The 20,291-nt window shown below is 41.3% G+C and overlaps 1 protein-coding gene across 1 annotated transcript in view; it reads right to left on the reverse strand.

Moving 5' to 3' along the window:
* Positions 1-1,125: 1,125 nt before the first annotated feature.
* The window catches only part of CNBD2 (cyclic nucleotide binding domain containing 2), a 30,085-nt gene continuing 10,919 nt past the window's right edge, over positions 1,126-20,291 (reverse strand). The window contains exons 7-12 of the mRNA XM_078386855.1: positions 19,580-19,718; positions 15,093-15,219; positions 13,639-13,816; positions 11,071-11,257; positions 5,801-5,940; positions 1,126-4,277 (exon numbers count right to left, since the gene is read on the reverse strand). Coding sequence (XP_078242981.1) covers positions 3,947-4,277; positions 5,801-5,940; positions 11,071-11,257; positions 13,639-13,816; positions 15,093-15,219; positions 19,580-19,718 — 1,102 coding nt within the window. The 3' untranslated portion in view covers positions 1,126-3,946. The remainder of the gene's footprint in view (positions 4,278-5,800; positions 5,941-11,070; positions 11,258-13,638; positions 13,817-15,092; positions 15,220-19,579; positions 19,719-20,291) is intronic.

A 20,291-nucleotide genomic window follows, 5' to 3' on the forward strand; every position in this document is an offset into this window, starting at 1 on the left:
CAATTTCAATTTTATGGAGGAACGCCTAATAATTACTGTTTAAAATACATAGCAAAAATAAGAATGCGGATCACCTGCTGTGGAAGTGGGATTGGAGTAATGTTCTGGCTGTCTTAGTTGTCTTTTACTAAACTTTCTTTAAACACATGTATGAGGAGTATACGTAATTATTGCCCATCTAAAATACTAAACACAGTTGAGGTTCCAAGTCCAGCGGTACCATTGTTTTTGGCAGGTGCTGTAGAATATGAGGCAGGTGGAGAGAGAATAGTCCAAAAACCATTTTGACCAAATGTTATAGTGTCAGCATCTATGTTAAGGTATCAGATTTCCCCTCAGGCAACGTCTTTCCCTATCCCTGGACAAAGGGTCAGTCAGGTGATACATTCTCCATTGACTTGTATCCAAACATTGCGCTCTTATGTGGCTTGATCAGAGGGCCACAGGCACACCGAAACATGGCAATTCCCATTAAAAAAATGAGTTGGAGAGTCAATGTAGTTGCCACACTAGGTTAAAAAAAATACCAAGTAGGACCAATTTGAGGACATTACCTAGCAGAGGAAGAAAGGGTACTTAGGGGAAACCTTTCTTCTTGGGTAATAGTATATGGGGACATGAGAGACAGTCTTCTCTGTGGCTGGTCCCAGTTCGTTAAATGCAAGAGCCAGATTTGCCCCTTCCTTTTAATCTTTCCTCCAGCCATAGGCCACGCTCATCAGTTACCATAACTCAGTTATAGTTTTTTAAAAACTATAACTAGTCCTGGGTGCTGGTCTTTTCCATTTCAAAGATTGATTTTATATTCCTAAATGTTTTGAAATTACTTAATGGATTTTTAGTTAGTAGCATAGTTTAACTGCTTTTTAGTCAGTAATTTATTGTGTTTTAGCATTGTGAGCCACCTTGAGTCCCGTCTCCCAGAGAAAGGCAGCCTACAAATAAAATAAATAAATCATCTACTCTGGTTGCAAATATGAGCTGACCAAGCATATTTTCTGTAATCCAACAAAGAAAGAAAAAAGCCCTATGATCAACTTAAGTTATTTTCCATGGCTGGTATCAAAATTTTTGCAAGGACATTTCCTCCCTTTTTCTCCCCCCCCTTCTCTCTCTCTCTCTCTCTTGTTTCTTGGTGTTAAAACAGACTCAGATCCCCATAACAGATTTAAAAAACAACGTGGTTATTGTAAGCACAAACATTTGAAGTTAGTCCCATAAAGGTAAGTGAGACCTGCTTTTGAAGAAGCATGGATAAAATTAGAATACAAAATACATGCAACTTTTCTTGGGAGCAGGCCCCATTTAATTCAGTGTGGTGTATTTTTTCTGCCTGCTCAAATGCATCTGAAATAGAAAAGCTGAAAACACCATCAGTACTTCCAAAAAATAATTTTTGCCTGAACATTAAGTGAAAGCATGAAAGATCACATTAAAATAAGGCGCCACAATGGTTTTGTTCTTTTTATCTGTTATTTTGTATTATTTTTCTCTTGTTTTTCACTAGAATACATAGAAAACCTATTTTTATAACATTTTGTGTAGAAAGTATCTGGTTGGAGCCAAAGGTAAAACATTATCAAGTTAATGATTATTGCAGCTTCTGCAAAAATAAATAAATACATAAATAAATTTAAATTGTCAGTGTTTAAAGCAAGGCAATCATTGGTCTTTAAGATACTGTATTTTCGCATGTAACTCTTATTCACATCAACAACCGTAGTAGTCAGCAGTAAGGACTGCAGGAGTTGTAACACCTCTGGAGAGCCAAAGCTTCCCCACTCCTGCTATCGTGGGACAGGATTTTGTTCTTTTCAAGACTTTTTAGTGAAGGAAGACTACTAGACACACACCCCCAAGTTGGACTGGACACCCTGAAGAGTACCAGGTGGCTTTATGGCCAGTCAACCCAAACAAAAAATAAATGTGGGAAGGGAGGAAGCAGCCATGAATACACAACTTTCTGGCTGCCTACTTCAGGGGAAATGGGGTGGAGGGCCTCCATCTTGCCCTAACCCACAATCCTCTGAAAAGTATATGCTTGTATGTGTTAGTTACTAAGGATTAGGGGTGGGACGTCTCCTGTCCAGTTTGTGGACTTCCCCTGAGCAAATTGATGGCCAGTGTATAAACAGAATGCAGATCTGAATCAGCATGACCCTTTGTGTCTTCGGTTAACATTCCTTGCCCACCACCTCTGGCAAAAGCCAGATGCTGAGAAAGAAGCATACATTGATTATATTTTTAAAAGAAGCCATCTTCTTTATTCAGCTGCTTTCTTAGCAGCAAGAAATACGTATTGCAATCTACGGTGAAAGGCTTTCAGCTGCTGTGCACTCATTTTGCCCTCATAATCTTTTGCCTTGGAAAGGTGGCTGTGTAAGCAATTAAAAGGTCACAAACAAAGGAGGATTGTTTTCATCCTATAAACAGGCAACACAAAATACACCCGACCTGAAAGAAACAGCTTCTGAAGTAGGACGGAAGTAATAAAACAGAAAACTAATCCACAGTTTTTTAAAGTGTCCAAATATCCAGTACTTTAGGTGGGTGCATCTGTGTAGCTGACATAAAAGACTCAGATTGTATTAGCCTAATATAAATATTAATCATTCATAAACATTGCCAAATTAATGGATGTTTTTAACACATAATGATGTATGAAATGCATTGTTTAGAGCAACTGTGAAGCAGCCTTTTCCATTCGTGTGAATCAATGTTAGGAAACAACAACAACAACAACAAAAAGACTTGTGTCATCTTAAAAAGTAACAACTTTTATTTGGCATAAGGTTTCATGCGTTGCAATCCACTCATCACTTCATCAGACACACGTAATATTGCCTCCATTGACAGATTATCATACACATGTGTGAATCAAGGATGTAATTATCAGTGGGGTGGAAGACAATTTAAATATACAATTAAATATACAAAGCACGGACGCTGAACACTGTGTTAATAGTGGTCATTAACAGATATCCTAGCACACAGGTTCCTAACCTGTAGGTTGTGACCCCAAAGGGGAGGCTGCAAATGTTTTCAGGGAGGTCCTTGTTGCCCTTGATCTGCATCCCCCTCCCCGGTACCCTTCTACATGTGCTCCGCCCCTTCCTTCACTTATACCCCCCCCCCAACCCAAGCTCTCTTTGCTCCTCCTCAGCTCGGCTGGCTGGCTGGCTGGCTCAGATGGGGGACCAGGACAGAAAGGAGTAGGAAGAGGAACCTGACTAGAGTCCCTGTGAACCAGGTCAGCCACGATGGGGGTTGAGAGGGGAGGAGGCGGCAGCAGGCTGGAGGGGGAGAAAGGGTGGTGGAGGAGGAAAGGCTGCCACTGTGGAAGTGATTTCGCCCCCTCTTCACCTACCCCCATCTTAGGGAGCAGCTAAGGAGGCGGCAGAAGTGGAGCCGGCGCTTGAAGGGGGGATATAAAGGTCAACAGTTCCCTTTCTGAGGGAAATCTTGCCTCTCCCAGTAAAACTGAATTTGAAGCCAGCCTTGTTACCTCTACCTCCTGGAGTCCATTAAGTGTCTGTCGCGTGGGGGGGGGGGGGGGTGGCTTTGACAAACAGTCAGGAATGTTGAAACTGGTTGCCCAGATGCAAGTACAACCATTGCATTAAATATTAGGTTAGAATTATAATCTGAAAAAAAATCAATTTTTACTATGGGTATTTTTAACCCCTTTAAAAATGCCTTTTAATTCAAATATAGTGAGGGAGGTCCCGGGTTACTTGGCTATTTTAAAAGGGGGTTGCGACTCAAAAAGGATTGAGAAACAATGTCCTAGCACAAGTGAGCTGATTCTCATATGCAGAGCTTGCAAAGTTACTTTCTCTTACTTCAGTATTTAAAAAGTAGTTTGTTGACATTACATGTCTGCACCTATTCCCTTTCAGAATTCTCCCTATCCTGTTGATCTGGTTCTTCTGAACCAGGGAACTCACTAAAATGCTCCATCCAAATTCAAACGCAATACGTTGATGCCATGAATCAGTTTTGGCTGAATCAGTGGTAAGGTCTCTTTTGCATGGCCCATATAGACAGGGACATATCTGCACATCTCTGGTGGAGGCTCCTTTTTCTGGCGCAAGGCAGAGAGGTCTAAGATACCTGCTTGATTCATGCACCAAGTGCTGTAGATTTCCTCTGTGGGGCACGGATGGGGAGGATGTACCATCTTTGAGAGCTTGGGCTGAATCACAAGGTTCAGCAGATCTTTCTTGAACATTTCCCAAGAGTTCTGCCGGAGGAAGACTTGACATAGTTCATCATCGCTAGAAGGTCAAGGCAACATCTAGAATTAAATTCTTCATAAACCAGAGCTTCACTGGGACATTTTCAATGGCTTACATGCAAGTGCTGAAATATTTTTTTTCTCTGGACCTTACACAAAGTTGCAAAATATATATCCACACCCCATTCTCACTGCTCAACTGTTCTAGAAAGCTAGAAACCAAACTGGTCTGCCTTTATTCCTTTTGAACCCCCTTGTTTAACCTCTTCACCGTTCCGGCTGTCCAGCTAGCTTGTATTGTAGACAACAATGTAGCATGTATGCACAACCATTATACAAACTGTATACTCACATGAAAAAGGGAACAGGATTCCTATGCTTTTAATCTTTGTGAAGGAGACAAAAGTTTCAGCAGGTATAATTTCCCATGGAAACTACATCTGTTGAAATTCTTTCTCCCATACAACAATTAAAGCTACAGGAAACTTGTCTTTCTTCTCATGCAGCCACCCCAGGTGGGAAAAGTCCTTTAGATCAGGGAAATGGAAAGTGTGACCCTCCAGTTATTTTTAGACTCCAACTCCCATCAGTCCTACACTAGTATAACCAACAAAACTTGCAGACCCAACAAGAACACAAGCATGTGCAGAAGCATGTGTTCCTCAAAACAAACAGGACAAAGACTGGAACACATAACAATTGTGCGTCATAAAAAGAATTTTGACTTAGGGCAATCCTTTTCAGAATTTTCTAGGTAGAGAATACTCAGAAGTACGTAGTTTACCATTCCCTTCTTCTGGAGTCTCCCTGGGACTCTGCAACTTGGCTGGCCCTTCTCCAAGAGGCACAGTGGGGAATCAAACTCCCATCCTCTGGCTTCACAGTTAGATACCTAAAGCACTGAGCTATCATACAATTCTAAAATCCTAGTGAGATCTCAATTGATTTCTACGGGCAGCTCTCACTTTTCTTCAGGGGAGGTAATGAGAGCCATTATACAGAAATCAGAAACTGTCTCTGTAATAACCAAAATACTGTACGTAAACAAATGTACCTCCTCTTTTCCTAGGGTCCCACATATAAGCAGAGACATATGAACTCTCTCCCTTGCTTTTGACTGGATTCACAAGATCTTGTAAATTCTGGACACTCTATTTAAGTATAAATAAGCATGGCCACTAGCTACTTTGGCTGAGATATTCTAAAAACTGTAGTCCAAAACAGACATTTTTCCAAATTGTTCACTGCATTGTAGAGTGTGCTGCTTAAAGAACTCTCTAGGGGATTTTACAATTTAATTGTGCTGGCTACGCATTGCCCTCCCCCGCTCTGCGAGCTAGGTACTCAACATACTGACCTCAGAAGGATGGAAAGCCGAGTCAACCCTGAGCCAGCTACCTAAGCCCATCAGGATCAAACTCAGGTCATACACAGGGTCTTTGACTGCAGTACTGTGTCACAAGTCTCGTTTGTTATGTCACTGATTGATTGATTGATTTAAATCAATCAATCAACCAACCAATCCCTGAATCTAGATTGCTCCTATAGTTGAGTCACGCATACCTTGGATATTTAATCTTCAAGTTGTTCAATTTTGTGAGTGTGGCATCATCAGAAAATTCCTCAATCTTCTCTTTTTTCATACGGATTATCTCAGCCCCTTGACTAACCAAAATCATATTGCGGTTATCTTGTAGATTTGTCTGGGAGGAAAAAAAACAACAGAGCCAAGTTAGCTTCTTAGGACAACCCTTGAATATGTAATGAAATCAAAGGAATGTAAGAAGGTAGCCTGTCCTCACAACACAAAATGGATACCTTTCAGAATAATAAATTAATTTCTATGGGGCCTTCTGTGGATAACAACCTCTTTCTTCAGATACAAAACACCACAATGAAATAAATTTTTTGATCTTCAAGATACCATAGTACTTTTTTCTTCCTTTTGTTGTTGCTCAAACAGACCAACAATGCTACTTCTCTATAAAATATTGTATACTAAGAATGTGGTTCCCTTCACGGATTGCTGCCTTGTTGTTGCAAAGGGGCTTGAGTAACTCAGAGAAGCTATGGGCTATGCTGCACACGGACACCCAAGATGGACAGGTCATAGTGGAAAGTTCTGACTAAACACAATCCACCTGGAGTAGGAACTGGCAAGCCACTCCAGTATCTTTGCCAAGAAAATTCCAGGGACAGAAACAAAAGGCTAAAAGATATGACGCTGGAAGATGGGCCCCTCAGGTCGAAAGGTGTCCAACATGCTACTGAGGAAGAACAGAGGACAAGTACAAGTAGCTCCAGAGCTAATGAAGTGGTTGGGCCAAAGCCGACAGGATGCTCAGCTGCGGATGTGTATGGAAGTGAAAGGAAAGAATGCTGCAAAGAAAAATACTGCATAGGAACCTGGAATGTAAGATCTATGAACCTTGGTAAGCTGGGTGTGGTCAAACAGGAGATGGCAAGAATCAACACTGACATTCTGGCCATCAGTAAACTAAAATGGACGGGAATAGGCAAATTCAATTCAGATGATTATCATATCTACTACTGTGGGCAAGGATCCTGTAGAAGAAATGGAGTAGCCCTCATAGTCAACAAATGGGTGGGAACGGCTGTCCTGGGATACAATCTCAAAAAAGATAGAATGATTTCAATATGAATCCAAGGCAGACCTTTCAACATCACAGTAATCCAAATTTATGCACCAACCACCAATGCTGAAGAGGCTGAAACTGACCAATTTTATGAAGACTTACACCACCACCTAGAACTGACACCAAACAAAGATGTTCTTCTCATTATAGGGGACTGGAATGCTAAAGTAGGGAGTCAAGAGATAAAAGGAACAACAGGTAAGTTTGGCCTTGGAGTTCGAAATGAAGCAGGCAAAGGCTAAAAGAGTTTTGTCAAGAGAACAAGCTGGTCATCACAAACACTCTTTTCCAACAACACAAGAGGCGACTCTACACATGGAAATCACCAGATGGGCAATATCGAAATCAGATTGATTATGTTCTCTGCAGCCAAAGATGGAGAAGCTCTATAGAGTCAGCAAAAAAAGACCTGGGGCTGATTGTGGCTCTGATCATCAGCTTCTTATAGAAAAACTCAAGCTTAAACTGAAGAGAGTAGGAAAAACCTCTGGGCTAATCAGGTATAATCTAAACCAAATTCCTTATGAATACACAGTGGAAGTGAAGAATAGATTTAAGGAACTAGATTTGGTGGACAGAGTGCCTGAAGAACTAGGGAAAGTTACAGAAAATGGAATGGAGACTTCCAAAGAATAGCAAGGTGAGACAACAGTGCCTTCTTAAATGAACAGTGCAAAGATATAGAGAAAAATAATAGAAAGGGAAAACCAGAGATCTGTTCAAGAAAATTGGCGCTATTAAAGGAACATTTTGAGCAAAGATGGACATGATAAAGGACAAAACTGGTAGGGACCTTGCAGAAGCAGGACATCAAGTAGGGGTGGCAAGAATACACAGAGGAATTATACCAGAAAGAGCTGGATGACCCGGACAACCGAGATAGTGTGGTTGCTGATCTTGAGTCAGACATCCTGGAGAGCAAAGTTAAGTGGGCCTAAGAAAGCATGGCTAACAACACGGCCAGTGGAGGTGATGGCATTCCGTTGAACTCTTTAAAATCTTGAAAGATGATGCTGTTAAGGTGCTACATTCAATATGCCAGCAAGTTTGGAAAACTCAGCAGTGGCCAGAGGATTGGAAAAAATCTGTCTACATCCCAGTCCCAAAGAAGGGCAGTGCCAAAGAATGCTCCAACTACCAACAATTGCACCCACTTCACATGCTAGCAAGGTTATGCTCAAAATCCTACAAGATCTTGTCCACAACAGTATGTGGACCGAGCACTCCCAGAAGTACAAGCTGGGTTTCGAAGGGGCAGAGGAACTCGAGACCAAATTGCTAACATGCGCTGGATTATGGAGAAAGCCAGAGAATTCCAGAAAAACATCTACTTCTGCTTCATTGACTATGCGAAAGCCTTTGACTGTGTGGACCACAGCAAACTATGGCAAGTTCTTAAAGAAATAGGAGTGTGTGAACACCTATCTCCTGAGAAATCTATATGTGGGACAGGAAGCAACAGTCAGAACTGGATACGGAACAACTGATTGGTTCAAAATTGGGTAAAGATTATGACAAGGCTGTATATTGTCCCCCAGCTTATTTAACTTATTTGCAGAATACATCATGTGAAAGGCCGGACTGGAGGAATCCCTAGACGGAATTCAGATTGCCTAGAAGAAATATCAACAACCTCCGATATGCAGATGATACCACTCTGAAGGCAGAAAGTGAGGAGGAATTAAGGAACCTTGTAAGGAGGGTGAAAGAGGAGTGTGCCAAAAGGGGTCTGAAGCTCAACATAAAAAAAAAACAAGATCATGGCCACTGGTCCCATCACCTCCTGACAAATAGAAGGGGAAGATATGGACGAAGTGACAGATTTTACTTTCTTGGGCTCCATGATCACTGCAGATGGTGACAGCAGCTATGAAATTAAAAAACGCCTTTCTTCTTGGGAGTAAAGCGATGACAAACCTCAACAGCATCTTAAAAAGCAGAGACATCACCTTGCCAACAAAAGTCTGCATAGTCAAGGCTATGGTTTTTCCAGTAGCGATGTATGGAAGTGAGAGCTGGACCATAAAGAAGGCTGACTGCTGAAGAATTTATGCTTTTGAATTGTGGTGCTGGAGGAGACTCTTGAGAGTCCCCTGGACTGTAAGGAGAACAAACCTATCCATTCTAAAGGAAATCAATCCTGAGTGCTCACTGGAAGGACAGATCCTGAAGCTGAGGCTCTAATACTTTGGCCATCTGATGAGAAGAGAAGACTCCCTGGAAAAGACTCTGATGTTGGGAAAGTGTAAAGGCAAGAGGAGAAGGGGACGACAGAGGACGAGATGGTTGGACAGTGTCATCAAAGCTACCAATATGAATTTGACCTAATTCCGGGAGGCAGTGGAAGACAGAAGGGCCTGGCGTGCTCTGGTTCATGGGGTCGAAAGAGTCAGAAACGACTTAACGACTAAACAACAAAAAGGGTGTGGCTAGACAGTGAAGTTATCTAGGCTGGATTGGGCTAAACAGGGTCATTTGAAAATGTGGTCTGAGATTCCAAACGATCTTTGTATTCACTTGCAAAGATTGGGTGGGTTTGTTACAGGAAGCCACACTGCACCCCAAAGTGACCGCATTTAGCCCATTCATTCCTCTAAGGCCTCATGGCCTCCTCTCCTCTCTTTATTATTTTTGACAAGCAGGAAAAAGCGAGATTTAAAATAATAATAATTGGTAAGCAAGATATTACTGCATTGGTTTGCCACCAAAGTGAAACAGTGCTGGATTGTAAAAGATTTTTTAAAAAAAGGATCACTCTTTCCTATCACCATCTTTGTGGGGAGCAGGAGAAAAATCAACTTTTTCTCATGTATAGGTAACATATCACTTGATGAACTTGCCACCCAAGTGATAGAGCACTGAATGGCTGGGGGAAACGTGGCTTTGGGTCAATTGACAATACATGTCAGAAACCAAACAAAAATGGACAAGCTAAAAAAAAAATTGTAACCCCTGTATTGCCAATTCAGATTATAATTGTCAGGCTCTCAGATAGGATTCTCTCCTAGCACTACCTGCAGATTCTGATATGACTTGGTAGTCTCCACATCTAAGTCCTATTCATGTCTAGTCCTGCTTGGCTTTTGAAATCACATGAGGCTGGTGCATTCAGGGTAGTAGGATAATCCAGATTATTTCAGTTTGAGCAGCAGAGATTTCTGATGAGTATTCCTTCTGAACATAATGGGTGAATGCAAACCATTTTCTGGGTGTACCAGAAATGTTGGAGCTAAGGGATTGTAAGGATCGTCTTTCATCAGGAATGTTTAGGCTGCTTTGATTTTTTTAGCTTTTTGATTAACAAAAAAAGTTATGTGCGTGTTGTTAAAAATAAGTTTACCAATGTTTGTGTCAAGAATAACCAAGGGGAATAGATAAACTGACAGATAGCCAGATGAACTTTGGTACCATGCCTTTCTTTGCCTTTGTTATTACTTCCTCCTTCATTCAGCCCCGCCTTTTGCTATTGTTGTTTTTGTACAACAAAAGGTTTGTTTTCCTTTGTTGCCTTGCCACAGTGATTAAATTATTAGCCGTAGATTCACCTTACCAATCAGCTGTCCTCTGCAGAAGAAATTATTGCCAACATGGGAGATAAATTAAAAGAATGAACGTGAGTGAATAAGCTTAGCTGCCTAGCTTTGAAATCTCTCTTCACTTGTGGGGCAAATAAAGCAGGGAGAGTAAAGGAATGAATGAGTACCTCACCACTTTTGTATGTGTGCATGTGTAAATATGTCTGTATGGCGATGCCTGGAGGGAGTGCATGTGTACATAGATATCAGTCCTTGCTCCTTGCTCTGCCTATCACTTCTGGTTCTGCCCACCACCAACTGCTTCGCCATAGACCCTGCCAGCAGCAACATGGCACCAACAAGCATTGGCACCACAGCCATTGAAGTGTCTTCTAAGGAATTACTTCCAAGTTCAACTCCACTATAGACCCACTACCACCACCACTAAATCTCTGCCCTCTGTAGAGTGAGTATGGCTGCTCTGGTGAGGTACTAGCCAGATGAACACTCCTCCTTCCGCTGCTTTGCTCAGGGACTGGACAAAAGTATCAGGAAGGTGACCACTATGCCTCCCACTTCATCTGGCTTGCGTAGTGGATGATGGTGGGGTCCAGAAAAGATTCTCCACTGCTGGTTTAGAACCAAAAACCTAGCTACTCACTATATATTCCCCTTTGCGCAGTTCATCCACTCGGATATATACAGCTGCTGAAACAGAAGATGGCATCTCTCCATAGGAAGTAGAGTAAGTTAATTTCTTTTCAAATGCTCTTCCTGATACAACTTTTTGGACAACCTCTTCATCATCCTCCTGTTGCTGCTGCTGCTGTTGCTGCTCACTGGAGGGACTAGAAGTCAAAAGACGTTAACACTTGTAGGTCACTTCCTGGCCTTTATCAATTCAGTACTGCATTTCCCCCCAAATAAATGTTACATTTCTTTGCTTCTAAAGTAAGAACCGGAAATCAAGTTTGGCAAGTTACTCTTTTGGTTTACAATCCCAAACTCTCCCAGCCAGCACGGGTAGACATCGTATTGACTCAAGAACTCTGGGGGCTACTGTCCAAAAAAGTAGTTTTTCATAGTCATGCTAGATGGGGTTTGGGTGGGTCAAAAAGCAACTTTTCCAAGCTCTGCCCCTGAGATGCTTTTTAACCCTTTACCCTGTGTTGGCCTGCAGCACTGCCACTGGCAGAATGGCCAGAAACGTCAATGCAACACAACTTGAAGAATGACCAGGGGCACGGCTGGCTCAAGGAGTGCTGAGCAATCTGTTTCACTGCTGAGGCACACAGACAGTTCCACCTCACCTTGTCTTCCTAATCTAGAACCACACACACCTCTCTTGGAGTGTGTCACCTGCCTCCGCTCCAGGAGGTGAGCAACTCTCAGCCTAAGGGCCACATGAGATGCTCAGCCTAATTTAGAGAAGATCTTTGTAAATAATCAGCCCAGATCTTTGGCAAGTGCAACCTGTCCCTCCCCTGGCAGCCCACCAAGCAGGAAGAAGGAAGGAAGGAAGGAAAGAGGAAAAGTATATGTGTGGGGAGAGTGTGAGACAAAGGTCTCTGCAAATGACCTAACAAAAGCCTAATAATGCACCTTAAAACTTGTACAGAATCCCTGTGTCCACACAATGAAGAATTGAAACTAGTGTCAACAGGGGCAAAACAGGACCAAAAAAAAGCCCATACCTCACTTTTTGGGAGTATTTGCACCATTGCTTTGCTTTCCTTCAATTTGTTCCAGTGCAGGACTCTCGTACTACATTGCTTTGTGCTTACCCGCACACTATGTGGGCAGGTGTTTTTTGATGACATTTTCCTTTGGGCATTTTTATGCTGGTCAATCTTCTCCACGCAGTGCACCCCACTTGTGCAGACAACCTTAAACTGTATCCTTGTCTCTGAACCCACTTGATTCTGACATTTATTAAGGCGACCAATTATGAGGGAGGACAACGCTCTATACTGTTACTTGAAGAAGTGGGAATTTCACATTACTTGCTAGACAAACTAATATACTTCCAATTTTCCCCAAGATTCTGTAGTTTCTGGTTATCTCATCTCACTTCCAAGTGATGCATCAGGAATCTTCTACTATTTGGATTTATTTATTTATTTATTTAATTTATATGCCGCCCACTCTATCCAACGGTCTCTGGGTGGCTTACAACAATTAAAATTCAATACAATAAAATATAAAATGATTAAAATAGAATTAAAATACAATTAAAATTGCCATCATCAAGACCCACAGTTGATGTTATTTCAATTAAAAGCCTTCTAGAACAAGAGGTTCCAGATTTGGAATGCTATCCCCAAGGAGACCCAGTTGGTGCCTTCTTGTCCTTCTGGTGACAGGTGAGGAACATATTTTAGGGGGCAGTAATAAGTTAGGGTGCTGCACATTATTTTATGTTTTAACTTGCTCTTAGGGTGTTTTTACACAGTTTTAACTGGTTACTGTAACACTTGTATATGTTTAATTCTTTTTAAATGTAATAATTTATTGTGTTTTAATTCGCCTGGTCTTTTAATAATTTGTGAGCCACCTTGGGTCATATAATTGGGAGAAATAGGTCACAAAGATCAAATCAAGTCCGGTCTTTAGGGCAAGCATACTTCCTTGCTGCAGTGCTGAACTGAGCACTGTCAGCTGCTCCCACCGCCCTGCAAATGGTTAGATGGAGGGTCTCGTCCGCACCTCTAAAGCTCTTCCCTCTTGGCTGAGTTGGCAATCTAAACCTGTCTCACTGAGTAACTGTGCTGAACCTTCCATTCCAATCCTGTTACGTACTTTTGTTAAAAGTAATTTCCCAAGCTTTGATCAGGTTCACAGCTGCCTCTCACAAGCTAAGTCTCAGTCCTGAAAGTTCTGATAAACTCTGTTCATTCAAGTATGATATTTCCTCTTGACAGTATGCATTAGCCTACTTACTATCTCCCAGAATGTCCTTAAGCTAATTTTATTCTCAGTCATTTGGAAGTGGGATATTTCAAATCGTGTTGCTTACTCTAAGAAAGAAAATCCTGGATAAGGATACCAGGAAGAACTTCATCTGTCAAAAGTTAGTAAGAGGAGGGCTCGATTCACAAACAGCCAATCACTTCCCCCACAAGAAGAGGGCTTTGAAAGACATTTGAAAGCCCACTTCTGTGTTCCAGTGTCTCCTCTCTGTCAAGAGGAGCAAATGTTGTTGGACACAAGCTAAGGTTCCTCTTCTTACCTCCTCTCACAGGTATCCACAGCTATCACTACACTTTTACGACTCTTGGTGAAGTCAGAGCTTTCCCTTGCAAAACTATCATAGGCTTTACGGACATAATATTCTTTCAGATCATTCAGCTTCTGCCCCGAGTAGGAGTTCCACATGGTACTTTTGAATCTGTCCACACATGCAATCTCTGGAAAAAGAAAAGCACTTCTGGAGCCAGTCATGCTAGAGAACCAGGATTCCCCCCCTTTCTTTCCACATAAATATTGATAACCTTTATGGAACTGTTCCCATCTTAGAACAGTCAAATGGAACCTTTGGGCCCACCAAATGTTTCAACTTACAACTCTCATTTGCTCCATTTAGCCTGGCCAGTGGAAAGCAATTGAGGGACTTGTCGTCCACAACATCTGGAAAGCCTCTTATTTTAAAGTACTCTTCCATGATCTGGTGACCTTCTTTTCTGTTTTACTACATATCCTATCAACCTGCCCAGGATGGGTGGGAAAGATCGGAGTTTTACTCCAACCCATCTGGAGGAGATCAGACTGAAAAAGCATTAGCTGGGGAGAGGTACTCTTTAAATGGCAGACTAAGATCCACAGTGTAAAAAAGATGGAATACATATGAAATAAATAAAGACTTATAGTTAAAGCAAGATAATGAGCTGCATAAAATAGGCATTTTGTTACTGTTCTGCTGTCAAAAAACTTTGTCTATGGGGTTTTTTTTCTTCTTCCCATACTTAGACCAGTATAGAATAGGGAAGAACCAGATACAAGAAAATAGTTACCTGCAACTAGTTACTTTTTGGGCAACAAGGATGGAACCAACATACTGTAGAAACCCTAGTTGTTTGATGCTATGGATAATGCTTTCTGGTTACTTTCTAAAGTTACTCTTAAAGGACATCTAAATGCATTTTAGAGACATCCTGACAGGAAAATTTTATGCCATTTGCCTACCAATCCTATGTGCCAAAATAATTGTTTTTGTGCTTTTATGGTACAGTATCGGGATCACCACTGAAGGAATCAAGAAATATTTTTCCCACTGTGCTAAATAATGTAACCAATGCATTTAAAATATACAAAGCAGCAAGTTATTTAAAAACAAAACAGACCATGATAATAGGAATTGCTGGATAGCTCAGTAGTTTAGATTTCTGGCTGCAAAGCCAGACGTTGGGAGTTTGATTCCTCACTGTGCCTCCTTGACGGGCAGAACTCAATGAGCCATAGAGGCCTTTCCAGTTCTGCAGTTCTGATAATGATGATGATATAGCAATGATTTGGTGGCCTCAGACAAAAGAGTAATACAATGAGTTCCTTCCAAAAGACAATATTCCAGCCTCTGGACACTGCAGGGACTACTTCCTTTTGGAAGCATGACAGATAATTTAACTCACAGCCATACAGTAAAACCTTGGTGAAGTACTTATGTGCAAAAGGCAAATTTTAGTATACCAGCAGCCAAACGACGCTTTTCCCTTGTCTGTAGTTTGCGGTTGGGAAAACACAGTTGTTTAGAGAGCCACTTGTGATATGATGGGCAAGTGCTGAGGTCAACCAGTCGCAAAACTTCACAAATACCCTGTCGAAATGAAGAAAAACAAAAGCAGTTCTGTTGATACTGTGAGGGCCATAAGCCAGAATGTTTCAGTATGGGGCCTAAGAGCTGGGGGGTGACTGTAAATCAGCCTCCCCCAATCTAGTGCCCTCCACGTGTCTTGTACTCTAACTCTCATCATTCCCAGATAGCATAATAATTATTCTGAGCACAGGGAGCCTGTCATATTATTGAAAGAAAGGCCCATCTCCTTCTCTGATCACAAGGTGAAGAATATGAAAAATGCAAGAATAAATGCTTATCTGTACAACAAGTGGCCCCATTTCCTTTGCAATCAACTGGCGCAAACTGTGGAGCAGTGGTGCTTACTCCTTGCTGAGCATTTGGACAGAGAAGGGTTTTTTTAATTACATTTATACAAAGAAACGGGACAGAGAGTGACACTTGCTTTGCTTTTTTTTTTTTTAATTAAAGGGAAACATTTAAGGAAAAGGCCTGCCTACAGTCTCTTGAGGATCCAATCTCTCTACAGCTCCCCAGTTCCCCAAGCTATGCTCTTTAGGAAGAGAGAAGCTAAAACAGCGTTTCCTAACTCATGCCTTCCACACCCTTTGTGTAATCGTTCCCATCAGCCCTAAGGAGCCTAACGAGCTAACAGTACTGAATGACACAAGTCGTAGGCCAGGACCTCGAGAGGGCACCATTTTAGAGAAAACCAAGTTCTACAATATACAGTAGTTAGGTTTTGTCCTTGGCTGATACAAAAATATCCCCTAGATCACGTCATGGCCTTCCATGCTTCCTTTCCTACTTCTTCACTTCATCTCCTGCTTCTGACAGACAGGAAGAAGTTTAGTAGAGACACTGGGGAGGTTGCTGGTTAATTCAGAAAACCAACATTTGTTGTGTAGACCAGCCATTCTCAACTAGGGCCATATGGCCACCTCAGGGGAGCCCTGGCACATTTGAAGGGGCCACAGACTGGAAACAGTTCTTCACACACCACCTTATAAAGTCTGCGATTTATAAAATCCTGAATCAGTCTTCTATTTCTTTCATATTGTTGTTTACAGCTGCGGCCAAAAAGAAAAGAAAAGAAAAATGTTGAGAATGGCTAATTCTCTAGACAGTAAGCGATGGACAGAACTCTGTTAGAGCATGATGTCTCCACAAAGATATCATTCCGTGTTCTCTGACTTACTTTTACCCAACCTGGAGAATGCCCTCTTGAAAGCAAGGGAATTTTTGCATGCACAAGGGGGTAGTGAGTATGCTGTTGCACAAACACCAGGAGAGAAGGATAGACCACTACACATGAGAGAAAAATGAACAGGATTTTGGGTTCTGCTTGGGATGGACAGAAAGAATACCAGAAGCTCCTTGATAAAGGTTCAGGTGAAGGAGAGTTGGATTTTAAAATAACTAAAAAACAAATCTCCCTCTCTGCTCCTTCGACATGTAAGAAAGCCTAGCCAACAGGGCAGAGGCAACAGAGAAGATTTCACCTGACTAAAGTTTGTCTAAAGAAGCAACAAACAAAAAAACCACCATTGGTAGGAAACTTTTTGTCCTCCATGTATAATTTACATGGCCTCCCAAGCATGGTTAATGATAAAATAATCTGGGGTTGTCATCCAAAATATCTGGAAGATGAAAGGTTTCTTTCTTCTGCTAGCCACCAGGAACATCAACAGAAATCACATACTCTTTGAAGTAACTGTTTCCAAAGGGGTAGCTATATATTTACTCAAGAAACAAAACCATGAGTACTTCTACACAAGACCTAAGCAAGGTGGTTCATGACAGGACATTTTGGAAAGCATTAATTGATAAGGTTGCCATAAGTTGGAAGCAACCTAGAGGGACACAACAAACACACAGAGAGCTCAGAAACACACACAAGGATATTATGAGTCCTTTGCAGCCAAGTCAGAAAATCGCTTCACCTTGACTAGAATAGACCAAGGGGAATCAATGGGGTTTACACATGTTCGTTTAACAAGTCCATTGTATTCATTGGACCTATTCCAGATATGAGCTGGGGATTTACTTTCTTTTCCCTTGTCAGAAGCTCTACAGTACGATTAATAAGTATATCCAATAATTCTGCCCAACAATGGGCAACAAGGGTATTTGGGGTAGGCTTTGTGCCCTGCCACTGTGGCCTTGGGCAAGCTGCATCAGAAGGCAGCACCAGTAAGCCAATTCTCACTGCTTTATCCCTAGAAAACCCTGGGAGTGTTGCAGCAAGTGAGAATCAACTCAACAGAAAAGAATTAATTAATTAATGAATCCTTAAATCTGAACATTTTTGCATATGTTTTGGAATAAAAGGCAAGGTTTCCACATCACAGCCTCCTTGGCAAGTTTTCATTCAAAAGGGAAGTGCCTCATCTAAGAAAGTGTCCATCATTAACAATTTTTATGATAATGGATGTGTTCTAAACAGATTTAAAAGGTTTGCAGTTCATTAATACCGTAGCTGCAGTCCTCAATCCAACACTCAAGTGGAGGAATGTTTGCTCTTTTCCCGAGAGTTACACTCCACTAGTAATATCTACAGCGTGGCATGAGCGGGACATAAGTGGTCAAGAGTGCAGGGCACATTACCTGCTCAGCCCACCATTGGAGAAAGTGGAAAGATATCACCGAAAAGGAAAAATAAAGATAAAGACTAAGAAAGAAGGCATACATTTGAATATGTTGGTTTGGGTGTAAACATGAACTTACTGCCTTTTAAAGAGAAGCACAATGCATCTAAACATACTGGGGAGGACTCTGATCTGATTAACTGTTTGCATACTTATGCTGTTCAGGTGGTAAATGATATGGGGAAGCTGTTTTATCTTACTATAAAAGGTAGAGTCATAATACCTTTACTGGATCACCAAAGAATTACAAACAAGACAAGCCTTCAGTTTCTTCAACCACAGATGTTATTAAGTTTAAGGAACTGAGTAAAAACAAAAAAACTCTCCAAAATTCAAAGAATCTGGAACAATTTAGTAGCCACTGTACCTGAAAGGAGATTGCTTGCAAAACACATTGGTGCAGTAATAATGATAATAATGATAATAATGATAATAATGATAACAACGACAACGACAACGACAACGACAACGACAACGACAACAACAACAACAACAACAACAACAACAACCAAGGACAAAATATTGTGGCACTTACAAATTTCTGTAAGAATGAGTTTTCATGATTCAAAATCCACTTCTGCACTTTACCCTTAAGTATTCATACTGTGTCCTCTGTATTTATATATGTATACCTCTGCAAGTAGCCATTAGGTGAGAATAAAAATGACAAATAGTCAGAATAGCTGAAATCCTGTAGTAGTTATGCAAATGATGTAACTTTCAGCAGCAAATTGCTGTGAGTTAAGAAATCTAGATAGACTTTATAAGTTACATGCCAAGTTGTGTGACTCACTGTACGACAGTTCGTGCCTACAGAAATTTCTTTCCTTAAATTAGTTTGCTTCCAAAGGTTATGCTGGTTGCACAACTATGCAACAGGATTTCAGCCAAGGCATAGTTGACATAAGAACAAGAGTATCAAGATGTCCATGCATGAAAAATCAAACTTAAACTTAATTTGTTAGTTTTTAAAGTGCCACAATATATTGACCTTGTCTTTTATCTCCCCCATGCTTTCTCTCTCTCTCATTTTCCCAACCTACTTAGACAAACTAACAAAACCTCTTCTTTGGAAAGTGCAAAATAAGATGGCAAGGTGCTAGGTTATAGAGCCCCCTTTCTTGCAGATAAAAGCCTAAGTCTATTGCTACCCTTATCATTATCTTTAAACTAGATCATTATCTTTAAACTAGATCATTATCTTTAAACTAGAAATGGACCAGACAGCCCTTAAATAGAAGATACCTTCAAACAGAGGACTATCCCCTGTAATACAGGACACTCCCTCGTCCACAAAGTTCTGTTATGAGACAGCATGGAAGCAGCAATCATGCTGTGCTTATATTGTCTGAATTGGACCTCAGGGAGAAGACCGGAAGGTTGAGATTTCTCTTGATGGAGATGCAGGGATATTTGGTGTTTTAGCTGCTATGTGGTGTGTGAGTTTGCAAAGAAAAATATCCCAGTGCTGTGTGAGGGATACTATCACTACAAACAATAGAAACATGGCATTTTTCTCCAATTATTTGTTTGTTGTTGTCCTTTTGTATAACCCTGTTCCTACGATATTGGCCTGCTCAGCTTCAGGCCGACAACAGGCATCACTGGTAAAGTCACAGGAAGTTGGAAATGTTCAATTTCTGAAAAATCACCCCTCCTGATGACATAGTCAGCCTTGCACAGGCATAAATTATACCACCAGACTATAGGCACTAATGGCAAACAGATCTTACTTTTGCAATAAATATAATGTTGGATGGATCAGAAATATCATTGGCGATCACTTGTCCATAGTGGAACCTCTCAGCTTTGCAGATGTTAGCTATAGTCTCTACTGAAGAATCAGGCAATGTTTCAAGAAGATCCACTGTTCTGCAAACAAAAAGAAAACACAGGTTGTTTCCATCTGTTGATTCAGTTGTAGCCTACAGACTTGCCTGCTTCTTTATAGTTAATCTTCCATTTCATGAAGGTCTGAAGTACAGGTAATGTAGCAAGACGCCCATATGTTTAAACTTACATCTAGGTTTCACATGAAGGGGTTCCAAATTCAAGTAAAAAAGAAGAATGAGTAAGGCAGTGAAAGTGGTTGAACACCCACCCTTTTTTGTTTCTTGCTCACTGCAGAGAGACATCCTAAGCCTTTGTGGTTCAGCATTCCCCTCCTGCGCATAACGCACAACACTGCATTCTATGGAATTAAAATGGCAGTGCAGGTTTGTCCAGCTAATGGGGCTCAATGTTCCAGCCTATATAGTTGGGTCAATTGTCCCTCTGATACAACTGCTCCCTAGATGCATCCTAGGAACAGCAGGTGCCCTTCAATGCTGAGGGGAAGGCTGGACCTTTGTACGTATCTGTTTCGCCACACTGGCGGTTGCCAAGTCAGCAGTTTTTATCACCTTAAACTTCAGGTCCAAACCTAACATGAAAAGTGGGAGGGAA

The sequence above is a fragment of the Pogona vitticeps genome, chromosome 1 (assembly GCF_051106095.1).
Source record: "Pogona vitticeps strain Pit_001003342236 chromosome 1, PviZW2.1, whole genome shotgun sequence".
Taxonomy (NCBI): Eukaryota; Metazoa; Chordata; class Lepidosauria; order Squamata; family Agamidae; genus Pogona; species Pogona vitticeps.